This window comes from Synchiropus splendidus, chromosome 10 (assembly GCF_027744825.2).
Source record: "Synchiropus splendidus isolate RoL2022-P1 chromosome 10, RoL_Sspl_1.0, whole genome shotgun sequence".
NCBI lineage: Eukaryota > Metazoa > Chordata > Actinopteri > Syngnathiformes > Callionymidae > Synchiropus > Synchiropus splendidus.
This window is the reverse complement of record NC_071343.1, coordinates 8453379-8473648: the sequence shown is the minus strand read 5'-3', so window position 1 is coordinate 8473648 and position 20270 is coordinate 8453379. Positions and strand designations below refer to the sequence as shown.

Genomic DNA, 20270 nt, shown 5'->3' with positions numbered 1-20270 from the left:
AACACAGTCCTGCACCTGTATCTCATCCTAAATGCCCATTTTCAGTCCTGCGCATGACCCCATTCTTTGTCTTCTCGCTGAAATATTCACCTTTTTTTCAAGGCTCTCAAGGACCTCTGAGTATTTTGACATTCCTCTGATCTGCCTGCAGAAGTGTAGTCAACAACCGCTCTACTGTCTTGAAGGCGTTCTTTTTTTTTCTTTTTTACTTTAATATTTGACCCCAATGAAAATATTCAGTACAATTTCTTCATTTCCATAGAAGAGGACAGGCTCACTATCTCCCCCTTTTTTCTCACTAAACATTAAAATTTAACACTCTAAATATACAGATAAAGGTGAAAAGAGAACCAAAAATGCCAATAACCCATTCTTAAATATTATCAAAATGGCAGTAGTGGGCTGATGAAGCTTCATGAAACAGTGTCCTCATTTTCTGATCTAATAGGTGGCGCAAAACACATCAAACAAAACTGAAAATTATTTTTATTTTGCAAATGAATTGATCAATTATTCATGAGTTTTGTACTTTTTTATAAAATCATTTGGGCTATATTTTGAGGCGAATAGCTCCAAAGCAAGTGAAACTGGCAGGATAATTCGCTTGCCATTGGACGAGCCTTGCTGTTTCCCCTCTTCTTCTCCCTGTTCACCAGTCCGCCGCTCTCACCCTTCCTCTTCCAAATCCCTTCAACAGCAATCCATCACCGCCAGTCAGAACCCTGCCTACAGGCTTTCTTCACCCTCCACTGTTGGCTGAGCACTCAAAAAGCCCAGTGCACGGCTTTTAATTTGATTTGATGCAATTGAGACCTCAAGTCTAATCAAATAGAACTTTGATTTTTTTTTTTTTTCTTTTTTTTTTTTCCCTCAGCAGTCTGTGCACCGTTTAAAATGGTAATGATATTAGACAGGAACTGGTGTTACATTTGTTACAAGCTCAGCTTTGAATATGTTAAACATATCATGGATCCGTGTTTGATTTCCGAAGTGGTCGCGGTGCATCTACGTCAGAAAAAAACGTGTCACGTAAAACATGGACGTGTCAATCGAGAGGAATCGAAGGGCCATAGAGAGGGGCCATGTTTGCTTGTTGTCTGTCCAGTTGTGGGCTTGGTTTCAGAACATGCAATCTGCAGATCTAAGAACAGGATGTACTGTAACTCCTGTGAAAGACATTGGGGTCAGTGTCCACTTACAACAGCAGGGAGACATTGGAACCTGTTATTTTCAGGTTGACTTGCTTTAGTTTCCTTCCCCCGTTTGTCAATCCAGAAGCCATCCGATTTACACCCAGTGTTTGGAGCCCCTCGGGGGCGCTCATGTGTAGCATTGAATTTGTGCTTCAAACTCTGGCTGTGTTGTACGTCGAGTTTCACATTCGGTTTTCTTCTACAAGGAATGTGCTGCCTTGTATTGTTTAAAAAGGTTTTGTTATTTTCTTGGTCTGTTCAAACTTCCTCCTGTTATTAGGAGCAAACGTCTGAAGGAAATCCGACAAATGTTTTTGGGCAGAAAGTGGTTGTTTTGAATGCAATCGATAGCAGTGACTGAGAGAGAGGTGGTGTAGCAGTTTTCCCCTCAACAACTGTTTGTCCTTTTGCCCTCTTAACAAAGTGCTCTCAAACCTCAATTGCTCATCTGGAAAACCTTCCCCTGACCTTCATGTGATGTGTTCCCACCTCTCGGATATGGAGAATCAAAAGCTCTGTTATTACCGTTCAACTTTCAACAATGTAAATCCAGGGTGTCCAAGTCAAACACGCCAAGGACCCACATTTTAATCGCAGTCCATCTCATGGACCTATCGAATGGTGTTTAGTGAACAGTCTAGATCTGGAAATCACTACGGAATACCTATTGTGGGTCACTATATCTACAGTTTTTGGAGGCAGATTTGGGTTTTGGTGGGCCACTTAAGTTGACTTGGCAGGCCAGAATTGGCCCCTAAGCCCTCTGTTTGATGTGTGAAGAAAATGAAATGAAGTCCGGTGATCCTTACATATGCTGTTCCAGGGGCCAGTCAGGTCCTTCATGAAGTAGACCACAGTGTGAAAGGGCTGAAAAAAGTATCTCCCAGAGATCTATGTGGTCTTCTTCTGGAAACATTACATCAATACATTGTATTAAATCAGTAAAAAGATTACTATAACTCAGATGATCAAAACTAACCAGAGAAATTGTGTAACAATGTCAAAGGTTCACAGCGATATGGCTTCCTGTTGAGCGAGCCACATGCTACTAGTAACTTTCTCCTTCCCGACAATCCTGCGCTTGTTATCCAGATTCCGTTGCTTTACCGAAGCCCTCAATACGGTGATATTCAGGGTGGTGCCGCCATTGGTTTGACACTTGATCACGGCTACAAGTGAACGTCCCCATGCTAATGCTAAGCAGCGCCGATGGATTGAGTGTAGGCTAAGGGGCCAAATGATAATGCTTGACGGATGTGGCCCGCGGGCCGCCAGTTGGCTGACTTTACAGTGGTGGAATAACTGACTAAATACTGCATTCACACTCTCATTTCAACTTCTTTATGATGTCTCTCTACAGACCGGCAAACTTGCTGCTGGACCGTAGCAGTTCCGAAGCTCCTTCCATGGGAACAATGGGTGACTGGATGGATGGAATGAGGACCTTACCATGCAAGGAGGCCTTCTCTGGGGTCAGCTACAGCTCCTGTGACACTCTGGCCAAAACTTCTACAGAGTAAGATGAACGCAATCCACAACACACACACACACACCACTGACCGCTCTGCTTATTCATGTGAGCCCGGCAAATCCTCGCTGGGAATTCACCGTGGCCTCGATGAACCACACACAAAACACACGTTCTCTCTTGTTCCTTAAAAAGCAGCTGAGCCGTTACTGTAGGTGGTTGGATGAGAGTCTCGGTAACTCATGGTGACAGGACTTTAGCCACGCTGACACCGTTGCGAGCACAACCCTGCAGATGGAAGGTAAACTAAATCTACGTGGGAAGGGCGGAAGGTGTAGACAGATTTCCACTGATTAAAATAACAAAAACTGTTCAGGGAGGGAATTTGGCGACTGAAAAGAACAGCCAGGGGGACATTCTGTGAGGCGATGGTTGTCATCATGGATTGGTGAGCAAATAATAGCACAACTATATCGCACATGTTCATGAAGCTATGATTTCTGTGCACGCCCAGTCCTGCAGAGGGAACAGGGTCATAACCTTTGAGTGACTGTTCCAAATGAAATTCATTCAAGATGCCAGTCTAACTCACCTCACTCTCACCGTAGTGACGATCTCATGAGGCTTCATGAAACAGTGTCCTCATTTTCAGAGCACACGCTGCCCTAAAATGTGTGATGGGCTGCTGAGGCCTCACCAAACAGTGTCCTTCTTTAGAGCTCAGTAGGCGACACCCTTCCAAATCCAAAGGTTTTAGAGCAGAGAGTGCCATCTTGTGAGGTCAGTGTTTCATAAAGCTACACGAACCGGTCACTATCTAAACTCTTTGGATTTCAGCAACCATTTCAATGAAACCTCATATCATTTTAAACCAAGAGCGCCACCTACCGAAGTCTCCAAGAAGAACACTGTTTCATGAAGCTTCATCAGCCCAAAATATAAAATAAAAATATAAACCCTGAAATTGATCAAATTTGATTGTAAAGCAGTCATCATAATTCTTCTCAAAACCAAATTATTTCTTGCCGTTTTTAATCTGTTTTCAAAAAAGATAATAAAACAAAATCAAAACGTCTGTTGCTCAGCATGGCATGAACGTCATACTTCTTAAGGGTGGACCTAAAACAAACAAAATGACTTGACAGACTGTGTCATGGCTTGTCGAGGAGATCAAACCCCGTAGCTGAATTGGTGCAGGTTTACAGATGACTTGGAACAGCCAGGGTATATTCTTAACAATATAATATAAACACAAAAAACGAACAGGAACAATGAACCTAGGGCGTCAACACCAAAAGGCAGAGTGAGGAACACGAACAGGGACTGGGGAAAAACCTGGAACAGAGTACAGGCGAATAAGATTAAGCCTGACTAAGGGGGACAACGGAAAACACACTGGGAGATTACACATGAGACCCAAATAACAGAAAGCGCTTGGTGGTGTATCAAAAAACACACACACACAAGGAATAATCACAACGCATAGAAACAGAAAAAACGGGTTTTAACAAAAACACATGCAAACAAACTGCAAGAAGCGATAAACAGAAAACGGAGGAACGAAAGAAAACTAAGGAGGCGGCTGAAAAAACGTCAAGCACGCACATGATTTAGATAAACAGGAGCACGAGAGAAACGAGTGATGAAGCAGTTTACAGTGACGACGCGAAGCAACCATCTGGCAACGTGAGATGGCATCAAGGTGTAGATAAATAGGTTCAGCTGTTAGCCAGGTTCGCTGCCAGCCGTGTCACCTGGGAAGCTGGAGGGAACAAAGGAAAAGGAAAACACACAAGAAAAAATGGAAGTATGAAAATAAAAGTAGCAGGAACAAACAATAAATAACAGACTGGATTTGGTCCCGAGGCCGTGAGATTGACACATGCCGTGCAACAGAAGTTAAAGACACTATTACACCTATTATCTGAATTGAGGTGATTTTATGGCTCATGTTCCCACATCATGAAACCAGAAGCTCCCATCATACCTACATTTTGATTAGAAATTGATCGTGAATCCATGTGATGTTCGGTATTGGTGATTGGCACTGTAAAATCGAATCCCTAGTCGAAACACGTTGCTAAACACTCAATCATTCTCCCAAATCCACATAAACGGTTGAGTTTATTTATTCACAGCATATGTTTAAAGAGGACCTTCTAGTTTTCCACCTTGTGACCCAAAGATTTCTGATCTATTCTCAATATTTACTGGCGCTCTGTGTGAGGTTTAGTTTCCGTACATGGCTTCACATTAACACATCTATTGTCAGTTTTCAACAGCCGCATATTCCGTGTTGCACCATGAAATTACATTTGATCATTCGCTCAACAGTCCACTGAAAAATGAGCGCAAGTCACCCAAGGATAGCTGAGCCACAAATCTCCAGTCTGAATGGCTCAGTATAGATTTCCATATCGATTCATACGCCCTTAATCTAGTCCTTGATATTCAGCACAAGACTTGCCAGTGGTTTGACCTCTCAGGAACAGTAATCATACTTGGCGGTGCTGTGCTGACTCATCTGCTGTAGTAATTGAAGTCCAGCAGACAGGATAGCGTGGATTCGCAGGGAAATACCACATCATTTGGACTAGGCTGTTCACCCGGACAAAGTGCATGCAAAGTTCACGTGACACGTTTGACTGAACCCATCAACGGAAGACCTTTCAAATATCCCTCGGCCTGTTTTCTCTTTGGTATAAAACATTTCAGGTACCGTTCCAGATGTGCTGATGCGAATCACTCAGGAATATATTTTGAAATAAATTCACTTAATGCTCTGGAATAACTTTAATAGTTTGGCTTATTTTTTTTTTCATCATGTAAATTCATCCATTTTGGCGATTTTATCCCACCATAAAATGTCTTTTAGGCTCCTCTGGGAGAAATCTCACGAATCCCGCCGGAGCGTTTAAGCTTGTTGACAGCCTTTCAGAATAGTTAAGACACAACCAGCCACATGTTGGTAACACAAGGATGTCTGCTGAGGGGTTTCAAACTATTTAAGATGTTTTTTTTTTGTCTGATTCCCAGGCTAAATTTAAATGTAAAATCTAGTCACACAAACTCCAAAGGGTCCAGTCCTACTTTGCATGATGTTAAACAACTGTGGTTTTGTTCCTAGTGTCAACAGGCCAGACATGAAACCGTTCTCTCACTTTCTTTGTGTTGGTTTCTGAGCTGTTTCTGAAATGTGAACATGCTCCTCATGTTGTATCAGCATGTCACTGCGCCAGATGAAAGGCGCTGTTATGTTGTCATTGGTGGCTCTCAATATATTCCAGCTTGAGTTCAGAATCAAAATATCTGAAGATGAATTCACTTAAGATCCTCGGGAAAAACTCGAGTCAATGTCAGCCAAGACAACACTGCTCTTGGTGCAGTTCCTTATGTTAACGTTCCTGGACGTGGCTTTGTCTCAGGAGAGTGGTCCTGACAGAAGTCCATGTCACACCAGCCACTTGTCCGGAATGGGAGCCGTCCATGGGGATCACCACTCTTTAACGATGACTTCCTCTCCTCTGGCCTCCTCGGACTCTGGATGGTGGGTGGTGCGTCGCTGCTTGGAGTAGATCACTCACCTTCAGATTAACCTACTTGTTTCACTTCTGGCTTCTAAAGGGATAGTTGAAGGTAGAGAATGAACCAGAAAAGGCCTGTGTGTATTTTTAAACCTCTCTAAACCTATGCGACGTAAACTATCCCTTTACACTGTGTCAAAAATAATTCACAACCAGGTGTCTGCTTTTTGTGGCTGCATTGACATTCAATCTTCGCTCTTGTTGACGTTTGTTCACACTTAACACACTAAAACGGCACCGTTCAGAAGGTTTTGTGTTGACGTAATCCCTGCACACCCTCTGCTTCTACTAATATACGCTGTTGATCGGATCAAAAATCTGTTCAAGTGTGCTGTTTTCACTGGTCTGTAGCTTTTCATGTGCTACAAATGGCTTCATGCTGTAGTTACACTTTCAGTAACTGTGTTGATGTAGTGCTCCAAGCGGTTCTAAACACTGTCTTTGATGGACGCATGTTTATGGTTTTACGTTTTCTTATCATGTGCATTATTGAGTCAAAGAGGTGACTAAGCTTCATGAAGCGGCGTCCTCATTTTCATGCCCACTAGATGGCGCTCTGTGTTACATATTTATTTTATTTTTAATTTATTTATTGTTGTGAAGCTTCATGAAGCTTCGTCACTTCTTCAATGTACGTCATACAAAAAAAGACCTCAGGAATGAGCCTTTAACTGCCACACTCCCTCAGTCTGAGGAATGTGATCTCCTTACTGTGGCCAGGGTCTGACCCGGGACTTCCTCTCCAGTCGGACCGGGCCTGACTATCTCACCAGGCATTCAGGAAGTTTGACATCTCAAACCCTGAGCCACAAATATAAGGGGTGTCTGGTCCAGTCTGAGCCTCAGCTGAATGCTCATCCTATATTAAACCCAGATACTATTTTTCAGCATCTTCTATCAGTAATCTTTAGGGTTCCAACATAAATCAAAGTCGCGATCTTTGCCATTTGGCTCAGCTTGTCTGAAGCTGCATGTCAATCATGCCTTCCTTTACTTGTTTACAAAAAAACACTGCAATCATTCATGGGACGCTCCAGATTTTTTATTGTTGATTTTTTTTAACAAAAAAAAAAACACGACTTTGTAAATTTTTCTTTTATCGTGGATGTGCCCTTCTATTGTTCTTAAGAATCAAGGCAATATCATATCTCTGGTGGCCCTAGCTCATGTTTCCAAACGTCTCAACGAAATACAGCGAGCCACGTTAAATGAGGCCCAAGACTGCCATTGTTTCCCTTCGGTGACAGCATCATAATGGACACTGTCAGAGTCAGGCCTCACACCAATCTTGCCGGTAGTGATGGAGAGTGGAGGCGACCCTCCCCCTCCTCACCTCGCAGTCCAGAGATGTGGCAGCTCAGTGGTCTTCCGGGATATGCAATCTATTGTGAACAGCAGGAAAAGTGAAGGGTGCATCGCTGTGAGCTTGGCATTAAACGCTACAAGGGTGTCACATCCTTCATCACTAATGTACAAATTCTCTCTTTTTTTGTCCCCCAATCTTTCACTCTGTCATGTCTCTCTCCCTGATTGTGCCTCGGAAATGACCCTCCCTTCCCTTCCCCATCATCCCGCTGTCTTCCTTCCTCTCTCTGCCCTTCACACCAGGGATTTGAAAATGGTTGGCGTGACAATTGTAGGACCACAGAAGAAGGTTGTGAGCAGCCTCACATCCCTGGATTCTCACACCAAGAACAGCCCAGTACCTGTTTGAAACAAACAAAAAAAAAAAAAATAAGAATAACAAAAGCCAGCAGATGAAAGCCACCGGAGGGAGGGCAACCTGGCAGTCTGAGGCCCCAGATTGTTGGAGCCATCGCTTGCTAATACAGTGACTGCATGTCCTTATAAAAGACGGAAGAAGACAAGGGATTTCTGTGAGCAGCCCATGGAGGAATGGAGTCCAAGTGCCGTCGACCAGTGAGCCAGTGACTTCTGAAATCTCTATTCTTCCCTGTTGAGATGCCTTACAGACAAATATGAGGGTCAAATGAGCACCGAGACGCTTCGAACAAACTGGTCAGAGATTGATCCTTGGCTTGTTGAGGACTAGAACCAGGGATGCACTGCAGCACTTCATGTGCCATAAGAGACTAGCGGGGCCCAAGTCCGGTGTCGTTGGGCCGAGCAGCAGACGCCGGAGCAAGATGGCGGACGATTGAGATTCAATGTGAAATCTGGAGGGTCGAGAGCGAGAGCTGACCATAATGTCGATCCTTCATGGACTCATGAAGCCTTGAGGCATGAGAATCTTCTGTCACTACCTACATTCACTGTCCCAACGGATCTGGTATGACCTTTATGGAAAACACCTGTAGCTCTCAAACCTTTTTTTTTTTTAGTAGATATTTCACATAAGAGCAATAATTATTAAAATGTGTTGAGCAGTTGCATCGTGTGGAGTCTGTAACATGAACCCCATGTTAGGCTGTGGAACTACGGGATCATAACACACTTCACACACAAAGAGATTTATTTACAGTCACTAAGTTTAATGTTTGCTCATATTGTAAAGTTTTATTGCTGTTCCCCGACCCATGTGTGAAATCTCAGGATGTATGCATTCTTTTTATTCTCTCGCACACACACACACACACACACACACACACACTCAGTAAATGGAACAGAACACTGAGATTTAAGGTTATGAAAGATCAAGTTTTCTTTTGTTGCAGAGGGGACATCAATCGCACACTCACATCAACGTTATTTTTGTCTAAACTAATTTGGATTTTATAACATTAGCAGTGTAAAACCCTTTTTTTTAGGGACTAAATGGACTGTCTTCCTGTGATAAATGAGTATCTGAGAGTGATGTGCCTCTTCTGATTTAGTTTGGATGTTCTTAATTCATCTATTTTCATTTTTATTTAACAGTAGGAGGGAATGAAAAAACTTGGAATTTCTTCATTAATGCAAAAAAAGGCTGTTTGTGTTGGGATATTAGCAAATATAGCTCATTGATGTGCTTCTGATTGTGCTCTGAAACTGGAACATCAGAGAGTTAACAGTGTTGAGGGAATGTGTCTTCCACTGCGCGGCTTTTTTTTCCCAATGCTGATCATGTGTTTTCAAAATCTCATTTGCTATTCCACAAACTGGTAGCACGCCATAGGAAGAATACAAGTGCCTTTAAAAATACAGATTTTATCAATTGGATTTGTCGAATTTGTGGGGAGAAAGAGGTTCCATGCTTCTTGGTTACGTAGAGGGAAGCAGTTCTTGGCGGTGAACAAGTTAAATTCAGTGGAGAATTGAAGCACCAGCAGTTCATTTGACTTTGCTGTTGTGACCAAATACGTGCTCAGAAACATTTCGATTTTACGGTCTATTTTTTTCCTACTGTCATCCACAGCAATAAACTTTTGGTCTTGCTGAACGAATGGGATGAAGTTGACGTGGCTTGGACCTAAACTAAAGATGTCACTTTGTCGTAATCTGGGTCGTGAAACTCTCCAGTGCTCCAGCTACTTGCGTATGCAGATGATATAGAGCTACTGATGAATGACCTGCGTCTTCCTGTCCCAGTGAAGAGATATTCCTGGCACTAAAATGTTTCTTCTGGTTTTCAAACCGCAGCATGTAACAGTGGAACTTGCCATATGAAGATTTACTTGTTTCTTTTTTTTTCTAGCAGATGCTTAATACGTTTTATACAGCGCATATGTAACATAACTGACTGAATAATAACACAGAAATTCCAAGTTTTTTAAACGTCATCTACACTTTACATGAACCGTGGCATGTTGAACAGAAAAAAAAAGTTAATTTTATTTTAATCATGATTACTTTTGAATTCATATCTAAGTTTCTGGTACTGCAATTCAATACTTCTCTCTGAGGAAATCAAAGTCCTGGATTACATTTCCGAAATGCCCTGGGTACATTAGTGGAGAGGAAAAGATGAGTTCACGGCGGGAATTTTCTCATCGTGGGCCGAGATATTAAATCGCCATCTTGGTGCTGTGAGTTTACCAGCCGCTGGGTTCTCGCCACACATGTTTCCCAAGCGTTTAGTACCCAAACATTAAGCACTTTCTTCTCATGGTCTTTCATTGTTGATCAAATTGGGTTCTTTTGGTGCTTCTGAGAAACCTGCACCTCTTCCGCGACAACATCAGTTTACTTATGTTACCGTTGGATGCTGCTGTTGCTGCTTTGAGATCAATAAAGCATGTACATACTGTAAACCATCCAAATAGCAACACTATATGTACATGGCCATCCATCTTTGTACAAATTTTGTATGTATAAAAGAATAAATGAATAAAAAAAAAACATTTTAAGTGATTAAAAAACTGTATTATAGTTTATTTTGAATGGTATTTGTTTTCTACAGTAAAGAAAGTAATTGTTTATTATTTATTTCTTAACATTAAACAGCACAGTCTCTTTCTGTTTAGCAAAACAAAGTAAATTATGTTGTTTTTAACTGTGTTTTGGCTTAGTTTATAAACCTTGGGATTCTGAGACAGCAATATTGTTCATTCTTTATTGAGATTCCTTTTTATCTGTCCCCCGACTGACCTGTGTGTCTGTGTGAGAGTTCATGTGTTCCATTGTAGATGGCCTTGTCAACTAATGTACAATGATTTGTAGTGGAAACATTTATATTTTTATAATAAATATTGGCAAAATATTTTCCAAACAATGGAGGATGATAGCACTGTCCCTGTGTTTTTTTATTTTGTCATATTTTATTGTATTTGTGTCACAACTTGCTGACACTGATTTATCTGAATCAACTGTTCATAGTTCAATTACACTCTGAAATTTTAGATTTTTTTTTCTTACCTAAGTAAGTTAAGAAATGCTTTAAACAGTTCGCCATTTTGAAATACATTTCCATGTTTTTTAGTTCATAATTGAACTCGTTTCTGAAGCTTACTCATTAGCTTACTGCTAACTCAAAACACCTCTTAAATAAATGAACATTGTAAAAGCAGCCGAGTGATGGAAACTTATTTTAGGGCACATTCTATCACCATGACTGAAGACGGTCCCAGTTTATGAATTTATCAAGGAGCCTGCCCTTATGAGCCAAAATTCGTGTTTTGAGCTTCTGACATCAAACATCATGAAACACCCATCTAGCATCCGTGTCTCAGTGGCAGCATAAGTGTCATAACTGCTTAAATATGAATTTTATTTTATGTCATACTGAAGAACGCAGCGAACATGTACATTCTGACAACTTTATTGAAAACCGAACCTTTGCAAAACATGCCACTAAAGGGTGCCACTGACGTTGTGACAGTACTATTGGTTTTTGTTCAACAACGTTTTATGAAACAGTGTTTTTCCAGTGAAGGGTGTGAATGAAGTGAGTCCGAAGATGGAGCGAAACCGAACAATGACAGAAACATTGTGCACTTCAAATATGAAAGAAAGCGTGTCATGAGATGAAGTTATTGTTGGAAATGTGTGGGGAACTTAATAATAATAACTTCACGAAGTTCATCAGTTTATTGCGGGATGTTCAACTGTACTGTTTTTTATACACTATTTGTTAAGGTCACACAGAGTTCGTAGCTCTTTCGGAATTAAACTCAATCGCTGGGTCACCATTCTTTTTACAATGACTTGAAATTGACACTGGATTGTTTTCATCGCCTTCAAAACCACATTTAAATCACAACTACAATACCTTTAAAATGCTTCTGGGTGTAGACGCAAATGAGGGTTTCATTCATAACAATTCTCGTATTACCAACAATTGTTGAACCAAATACTGTAAAATCTCTGTCCAACCATCCTCATCTGCTCAGCAGCTCCGACCAGCCACACCTGTTTCTGATCCTCTGTGCTTCTCTTGCCACATCGAATAGAGAAAACAAACAAATGTTCAGGTTGTAAAAAAGACAAAAAGAAATCATAGGAATCTGCGTGATGTGATTTTATGATATTTCTCTCTGATGAGATGAATTGCTAGTTTGATGGCCGCTTTTTGGTGAGGCGCTGACAGCATCCAGATGTTCCCCGGCAGATGTGCGCTGAGAGAAAACAGAACATTTCCCTCCTGATGTCAGGGAAACAATGAGCGCGGTATGTGCGATGGCGCCCCAAAATTTGGTCTCAAAAATAAACCCTCAGTTGTGACTGAAAAGCGCAGAGGCGAGAACGGTCATCAGCGCTCAAAGTACAAATATTTCTCTGGGATTGTCTCTGAAAATGGCCGTGCAATATCGCGGGCGCAGTGAAAACCCTCAGCCGCCGCATTCATCATCTGTCCTGGCAGCGCATTGTCGACAGGCAACGATACAGGAAGCTGTTCCACTTGGGAAGTAATGATGATGAGAAAACAAGTTCATGATGTGTCAAATTCATCTCTGACATCCGACGAGATTATCACCCGAATTCAAAAAGACATTTCATGAGGGATTTGATTGCAGGGAAGAGGCTGGATGATCTCATGGAACAAAGCGGCGGCCATGTCACCAGCACGTCCACAGAAGACCGGAAGAGTTACATGTCCATCCTGTCTTGATTTTGTCCTTCCTGAGCTGTTCTTTGATCAGAAAATGCTCCTCTTTCAATGAAAAGGTGACGACTGAATGAGAGCATCATTATTAGCAATGTCAAAGAAACATGCGAGGAAGAGCACTCCTCCAGAAAATACAGTATTTACAGATGCAGAATTCTCAGTAAGACTCTGTGACACATGGTCTCTGTCGGCGAAGATCTGCAACAGAAAAGTCTTTGTTGCGAGAGTGTCATAATTCTCAGTGTCTGTGTTTTCTCCATTTGCAGCAGGTCACATGGCCTCATTCCTCTATCTCCCGGCTCTTCCATTAAAAAGTGGCCTCCAGCTGTGTGCAGCTGCTCCGCAGGGCTTGACACTGCCTTCAAACGTTCCGTTCGGCTGCCCCTGGAACCCTCAGCCAGAATGCATCCTCCTAATCTCGCTTCCGGAGTTCAGAGTTCACCGATAATGGGGACAGAATGTTGAGCGTTAATTATTGCCCCGACTCGCCAAAGTTTTTCATCTCCAGTATTAAACTGCGGATGTTGTTCATTTCCTAAACAAAACAACGGCTTGCAGTGCTCGCACAAAGAGAATCCTTAATGCCTTAACGTCTGCCGCGCGCTGCTCCCTGCAGCGGGAGCATCGCGATGTCACAAAACTGTCTTCGGCGTAAGCAAACACGGAACAGGATGGATGTTCCGCTGGTTGTAGCTCTTCTCTCTGTGGAGCAAGAGCGATACTAGGGGTCTTCAATCATGTTATTACCAAAGTATCATCACAGCAAACAAACACTGGTCCCAGCTCTGCTCTGTCAGACAAATGGCACCGTGAGGAAAAGTGAAAATAATAGGCCGTGTTCTTCAGAGGAAGCCCAGGATTTGTATATTTTGATCAGGAGAGAGTCAAGGAAGCGGCACTGTCACCGGCTGCGGAGAGTAAGCAGAGGAAACAGTTTGTGATGAGTTCACAGGGAGTTTAAAGCCACCCCCCTTTGCTCCATAACATCTTCAGATGCAAAAATATTGTCTCTTCTCTTTTTCTTTTCAAACTCAGGTCTGAATTTTTTTCCATTTTTAAACCCATATCTATTTTTTCTCTTGTCACTGAAAAAAAAAGAATATGCCCTGAGACATGTCAAAGTTTTTAGCTTCAGAGAAACTAATAGTCATACTGTAAGTTTCATGTCAGACAAAAGTGCCTTGCGATCATAATATAAGGTGTGAATTTAGCGACACGGTGACAGCGATGACTTTTATTTAATCTTTTTTTATCTCCCATTGGTTGCCAACACAACTCAGTCCCTTTTCATCATAAATGGACCTGGACCATCCTCTCCACCGCTTCTGCACTCTCCTCTTCACCTCCCTTGCTCACTGACCATGACCGCTAATGCTCATCTGGTTGTATTTTATCTTTTATTACTTATATTTTAACCAAAACATTTATAGTTTAATTATTTTTTTAACTAAAAAAGTATAAAAAGCATAGAAAAAACAGTAAAAGCGACAGAAAAAGGCAAAAATAAATAGATAAATCTCCAGCAACTATGACAAAAGGCTCAGTGACAAAATAAATAAATAAAACTAAAATTAACAGTAGAAAAAAATAATAAACAATTTATTTGAATTAACATAGGATAGGGTGATGTGTCATGACAGAAGCACCCTATTAGGATTTAAAGATGTAATTTATATTTCGTCCTTATCGCTAAGTTTATTCTCTTTTATTCACAAGATAACAGCACACATAGTTGTTTCATTGATATGAAATTATAATTGTTCATTTCTAAAAGTAAAATAAAATAAAAAAAACGTATTCTTCTTATTTAATTATCACAATCTGATCAATCTGCGGGTCTCAGACACAAGAATAATTTTTCCATTGGTTACTTTAAAATGACTGTCAAATATCGACTGATTTTACATTAAAAATTGTTGATGTTCACAAACCATCCTGTTGGCCCTTATTGCTTTGGCATGGATTTGTCTTGTGTGGGGGGAAAAGACGCTTTAATTAACAAAATAAAAGCCCAGTATTTGATCAAAGTTGTTCTGCTTTTATATTTATTAAACTACCTGAAATAGCTAGTCATTAAAATGTACTTGAGTTAATTTCAACTTTTCCTCAGTCGCATAAACTTGCACCCAGAACCCAAGCCGCTCACCCTGGGACTGCCCTTCTCATATTTTCTTCCTTCTCTTTCACTCTAACTCAATCTTCTTTCCTCATTCTTTCCATGTCTTCATCCCTTCATATTAAAGTCGTATATCACAGGGATCAAACCCTATATGTGAGATCCAGCAGCCAATTTACTGTTGAGTTTCCTCTGTGTCTTTGAGCTTAGCGTCCACGACGGGGGACTCTGGGACAGTAAAGCCTCGGCTGTTTCTCTGACTCCCAGCCTTTTCCCTGTTTCATCTTTGGGAAGTGCAGGGCCACATGTTAATGCTACTTTTTGACTCCAGCGAAAGTGTTTTTGGCGATGTCATAAACGGCCTTCAGCAGCTGCTGGAGAGGTTAAGTTATAGTCGCAGAGGGCTGTTCAGAAGTACATGCCTATATACCGAAATAAGGCTGAGGTTACCGTCGCACTTAATGATTTCTTAAGCACATACTTGAGTTGGTTGAAATGAAAGACAAGTGATAGCTATTAAATAATGGCTTCATTTACTCAGGCACCGACATGATTATGACCACCGTCCTTCCAAGTGCCAAGTTCTAAAATAGTTTAAGCTCTTCTGCTGCACTTTAATATATAGACTTTATGATAAAACGTCCAGACTTTCAGGTTTTTTTTTTTTGTTCCTATCCTTTTCACAGTTATTCCAGTCTGTCTCTGAGCAGGAAGCCGACTTAAGTCGGACAAAATGAAATCAAATTTGGCTAAACTGTCCGTCAACCACCGTCTCAGCTTTGTCAATGTCTGAGCTGAATAAGAAAATCCCATTTAGTTGGACAAACTTCAGCAACTCCTACTCACCCTTTCATCCTAGTTCACTTCCTCATCATTTTTAGCCTGTCAAGCCCTTTTCTCAATCTCCTTTGTCTGCACGTCACATTCTCTACACTCTTTTTCCCCTAACTCCAACTTTCTTCCCTCCATTTACTCCTGCACTTGAACCATTTTTCACCTTGCCACGTCATCCATCTGCACATCCTTTTTACTTGCTTTTTCTCCTCCTCCAAAGACGAAGACTTTGTGTGACGTAACACACACTGACAGTTGTTTGTTGGCAACAACCAGCAGGCAGAACAGCCTCCTTAAGATGAACTTGACCAATGGACGTACTTGTGGATGGAGTCATGAAACACTCTGCTTTTTGTCCCTTTTTAAACTCCATAGTCGGGATGGAAGACGTTATATATATATATCGGTACATATCGGTATATATAATGATTTCAAGTCAGCTACATCAATATTTAATTCAAAGATACTGGAATATGTGGCTGCATTAGTGACGTGTTTAATACTAAGGTTTTCTTTCTGTATACGACAGTTATTTTGTTGATCAAGGGATCCATTCATTCCTCTGCACGAAATTTAAGTGAAAATATAACTGGACTGACATCATGAGAATAACCTTGTTTTCAAAATACTGTACAGTTGTGTGTGCTGATCTGATTTCCCCCGTAAAATGATGGTTGTTATTATAATATACTGCTGAACTTAGATTATCGCAATGTATTTTATCACCACTCCTTGATCTGCCAACACAGTACCCTACACTATAATGTGTTGGGGCAGCAGCGTGTTACGACCTGCTACTCGTTCAGTAAGTTTTACAGTGCATATTGAAATTAAAAACACAAGTTTAACATTTGGAGCAAACACTTATTTTCCCAATGCAAAAGGAACAAATCAAAATGAAGCTCATACGCCAGCCAGAACTACTGGTCTTCAGTGTACAGGGCCTTTTTTTTATGCAACACTCCATGTTTGATCCATCGTGCTTCATATAGACTTCTATATCAGCTCCATTTTTACAGCAAACTTTCTTCAAAGTAGTGGAGAAATATTGCATAGGAAAAGACCATTTAAGGGAGGCCCTGGTATTTCTCACCCTCTCTTTTATCCTTGACACTCCTTCAGCTAATGTCAAGCTAAATTCTGAATCATTGTCAAGACCTGCACTTTGGCATGAACATTTCATCCTCGCCATGTCAGATGCAGTTTCAAGCCAAAGCACTTCATTATGCAGCAATGTTTCGAGGCAGTTTCGAGACTTAACAAGTTAATTCATTTCACTTTGGAACAAGGGAGATGACCATTGTCCGAGAGTCCTCTCTGATATTATTGCCAAGCAGCACCCGGGGGCTTTACATGGCTCCGTGTCCTGGATGACCTGGAGAAATGAAAACTGTCCTGGACAAATTAATTATTGTGCTTCAGACTTATTTTGAGATAATGAATTCATTTGCAACGGTCTGGCAAACACCCTTGTAACTGAACTGGAGCTGTAGCTTCACTGCAGCCCGCATTCACTTTTTAGATGTAGCATCCGTATTTCCTGGCATTTGAGCTTCGTTTCTTTCGTTCAGTTAGTTTGAATGTCTGTGAATCTGGTGTCGGTGATTTCATGTCAAGTCAATTCTGCCAAGTCCATGTGTTTCACCATCCTCCCTCTGGTATTTGGAAACCTCAGACTCTTGTTTGAGACCGATCTGCTCCCGAACCCCTTCACCCTCTTGTATATTTAGTCTGGGTGAGTTGTCTGTCTTGTGCTAGCGCAAGTCTCGTGTCAGCTTCCATCCAGTTGAAAGCTTTGGTCGTCCGTTCCTCAGTACTGGAAGTTTAAATCCATATTTTAGTGTTCTAATTAAATATGTGAAAAGCTTTCAATGGTACACTTTTGTTTTCTCAATTTAGCGTTCTCACATTCGATAGTCACAAACACGCTGCGCGGCGCTTATAGCAATAGTAGCTGCAGATGTGTTGGCAGAGAGTGCAACTTCACATCAAAGGTGGGCTGTATCTATGTTGTGTATGCTGATGTCCGTTTCAGTTTAAATGACTGATTTCTGACTCAAAATGTTGACAAGAAGACTGTCAAAACATAATACATGAACAAACTTGCAGCTCCAGACCGAAGGCTTTGTTGTGGTTGGCACTTCCCGAAAGAATAATCAGATAATCTGCATCAAGTGTGGGAGAAGTCAGGCCAGGAACCATGACCTAACCACTGGATCTGCACTTGGAATCAAAAGCAGAGAAGCAACTGGGACGTAGCAGAGTGAACAACCAACGACACAAGCGGAGTCACTTCGGAGACCCTCCGGACGCATGAATGCTTGCACACCGCGCATGAAACAAGATTTCTATCTCCTTAAACTTTATGGCCCTTTTTTCCGCCTCCCTGCTGGAAGTCAGCAGAAGTGACATGACAAGTTCTTTCCCCTGAAGCGAACCTGTCCAGATCCCACCGCCGTCTTTTTGTCTCCGAGCCAATCTCGCCACAGCGTGAAGTCTCGCCCACCGTTCCATCATGACTCATTCCAACAACAATTTGACTCCAAAAAGGATGTAGACAAATACATATACACAAGCGTAATGACATAATAAATACACAGCATTATTTTGAAAAGCATGAATATGGGTCGCATGTGTGTAATCTGTTTATACTGTCAAACATATAATATGATTCCGCCAAACTTGGCCTCCATTCGCATTAGCTTAAACCGAAACATGCTGTTGATTACCGACGTGTACACGCCAGCGTCTCCAGGCTCCGCTGTGTTTCCCTCCGTCTCTCGACAAGGACCACAAGCCATTTTTTTCACGCTAACTGCAGTTGACATTCACAATTACAGCTGTGTTTGGTTGCAGTGTTGGCGGCTTTAACAGTCCAGCTCCTTGTCAATTTTCGTTTGGATCGCTTAAGACATCAAACATCCTGTGACGCACACATAATGTGCGATAACACAAACCAGAGAAGCGACAAAAAAGGAAAAAGAAAATGTATTCTAAAAAGATATCAATACTGCCGCAAGAAAGTGTTGCTGAAATAGAGTTGCTGTCTCACACAAGCATTTAAGATCGATCACTTTATCATCCACCGTAACCTCATGATCCTCCCTGCTCTCTTTGTATCCTTCATTATGTTGTGAAAAGGTATTTACTTACTCTGCCTGTGTTCTATTTGAGACTCAGATTGATGAAAAAACAAACAGAAAAAAACAGGTTTTTCACAATGGGAGTGTTCTGGATAAACAGATGCATGTAATGGATCTGGATAATGTGATGCAATGGTGTTTCAGAAAAGGAGGTTTTTAATTTGATATTAAATTAACAGTGCAATGGGGTGGCAAGTGGCTCGCCGATGACTGAGTGGTGTCTGATTCCATCCCAGGTCCAGAAGTCCATTTGTCCATGGGAAACACACACAGCAGCCGCCAGTCACTGGGGTGAGAGACTTGGAGCAAAGTGTTTTGTGTGCTGCGGCAAACAATCAAAAGCCTTTTGAAAAATTCTAAAAAAAAAAATAAAAATAAAAAAAAAAAAACAATATCTACATTCATTTATGAATTATTATTATTAAAAAAAGAGATTCACCACCGTAAGAAATTACAGAAAAATCTTATGATTCTTTCATGTTTTATTCCAAAACCCCACCCGTGTTTTTAATCTTTGTTTAAAGGTGTTTTAAGTGTGGATAAATATTAAAACATGGGGCTGATGAGGCTTCATGAAACACTGCCCTTGTTTCCAGGGTTAAAAATGATGTGAGGTTTCACTGAAATGGATGTTTAAATCCTAATATTTTAAAGCAGAGAGCGCCATCTAGTGGGCTCTGAAATGAGGAAAATGTTTCATGAAGCCTCACCAGCCCATCACTAGGGAATACCCTACAAAAATCAAGAAGCCAAAACAGTAATGACAACCAAATACTTTTATTATATTATCTTCATTTACCTCACAACTTCCTGCTTGTTTTGAAATTCCAACTTGCTTGCCACACTTTTATATGGTGATGCTACTTATCATATCTCTTGCTTCTTATTGAAACTAGACCAACTGTGTTAAAAGGACAATTATGTTTGGAAGTTTAAATAATATTAAAATATGAGTGAGAAAATAAATATTCATTGGATTTTTACTTCCTGTTTTATTGTGTCCACTTGTTTCCACTTGTTCCTTCTCACTGTTGTGAGGAGCTTCTACTTATTGCCTCAATCCAGATCTTGTTTGGCAAATCATTTTTGAGTCTTTTTTTTTGTTGTTGTTGTTGTTTAAATGTTCCCTTGGACTCCTCCGGACTGATGTTTGTTTGCCCTGATAACTTTAACCATAGTCGTGTACTTGGGTCCAATCTTAATTCTGACGAATCAGTGAACATTTGTGCCGCCCACATATATATTTAAATGTACTTTCTATATAACAATATATGATTTACTAACAGAATTGCTTGTGTTACGCTAACAGGAGCGACATATGTGATCAAGCTTGAGCTATTATCTTCAACATCTTCTTTCTGATTTCAAATTTCCCTTCCAGTTCCCGTCGGACCGGCGGTTCAGGGAAGCCGCCGCAGTAATTCACTAATGACAGGGAGACAGACGGA

General features: G+C 41.1%; 1 protein-coding gene across 3 annotated transcripts in view; it reads left to right on the top strand.

Moving 5' to 3' along the window:
- epha3 (eph receptor A3) overlaps window positions 1-11074 on the top strand; it is a 102216-nt gene extending 91142 nt beyond the window's left edge. Inside the window, exons 17-19 of one of the 3 annotated variants that reach the window (XM_053878209.1) lie at window positions 2554-2709; window positions 6087-6208; window positions 7854-11074. In XM_053878209.1, the coding sequence (XP_053734184.1) occupies window positions 2554-2709; window positions 6087-6168 (238 nt within the window). In that variant the 3' untranslated portion in view covers window positions 6169-6208; window positions 7854-11074. The remainder of the gene's footprint in view (window positions 1-2553; window positions 2710-6086; window positions 6209-7853) is intronic. The other 2 variants (XM_053878208.1, XM_053878211.1) reach the window with 2 other exon arrangements.
- Window positions 11075-20270: the final 9196 nt, after the last annotated feature.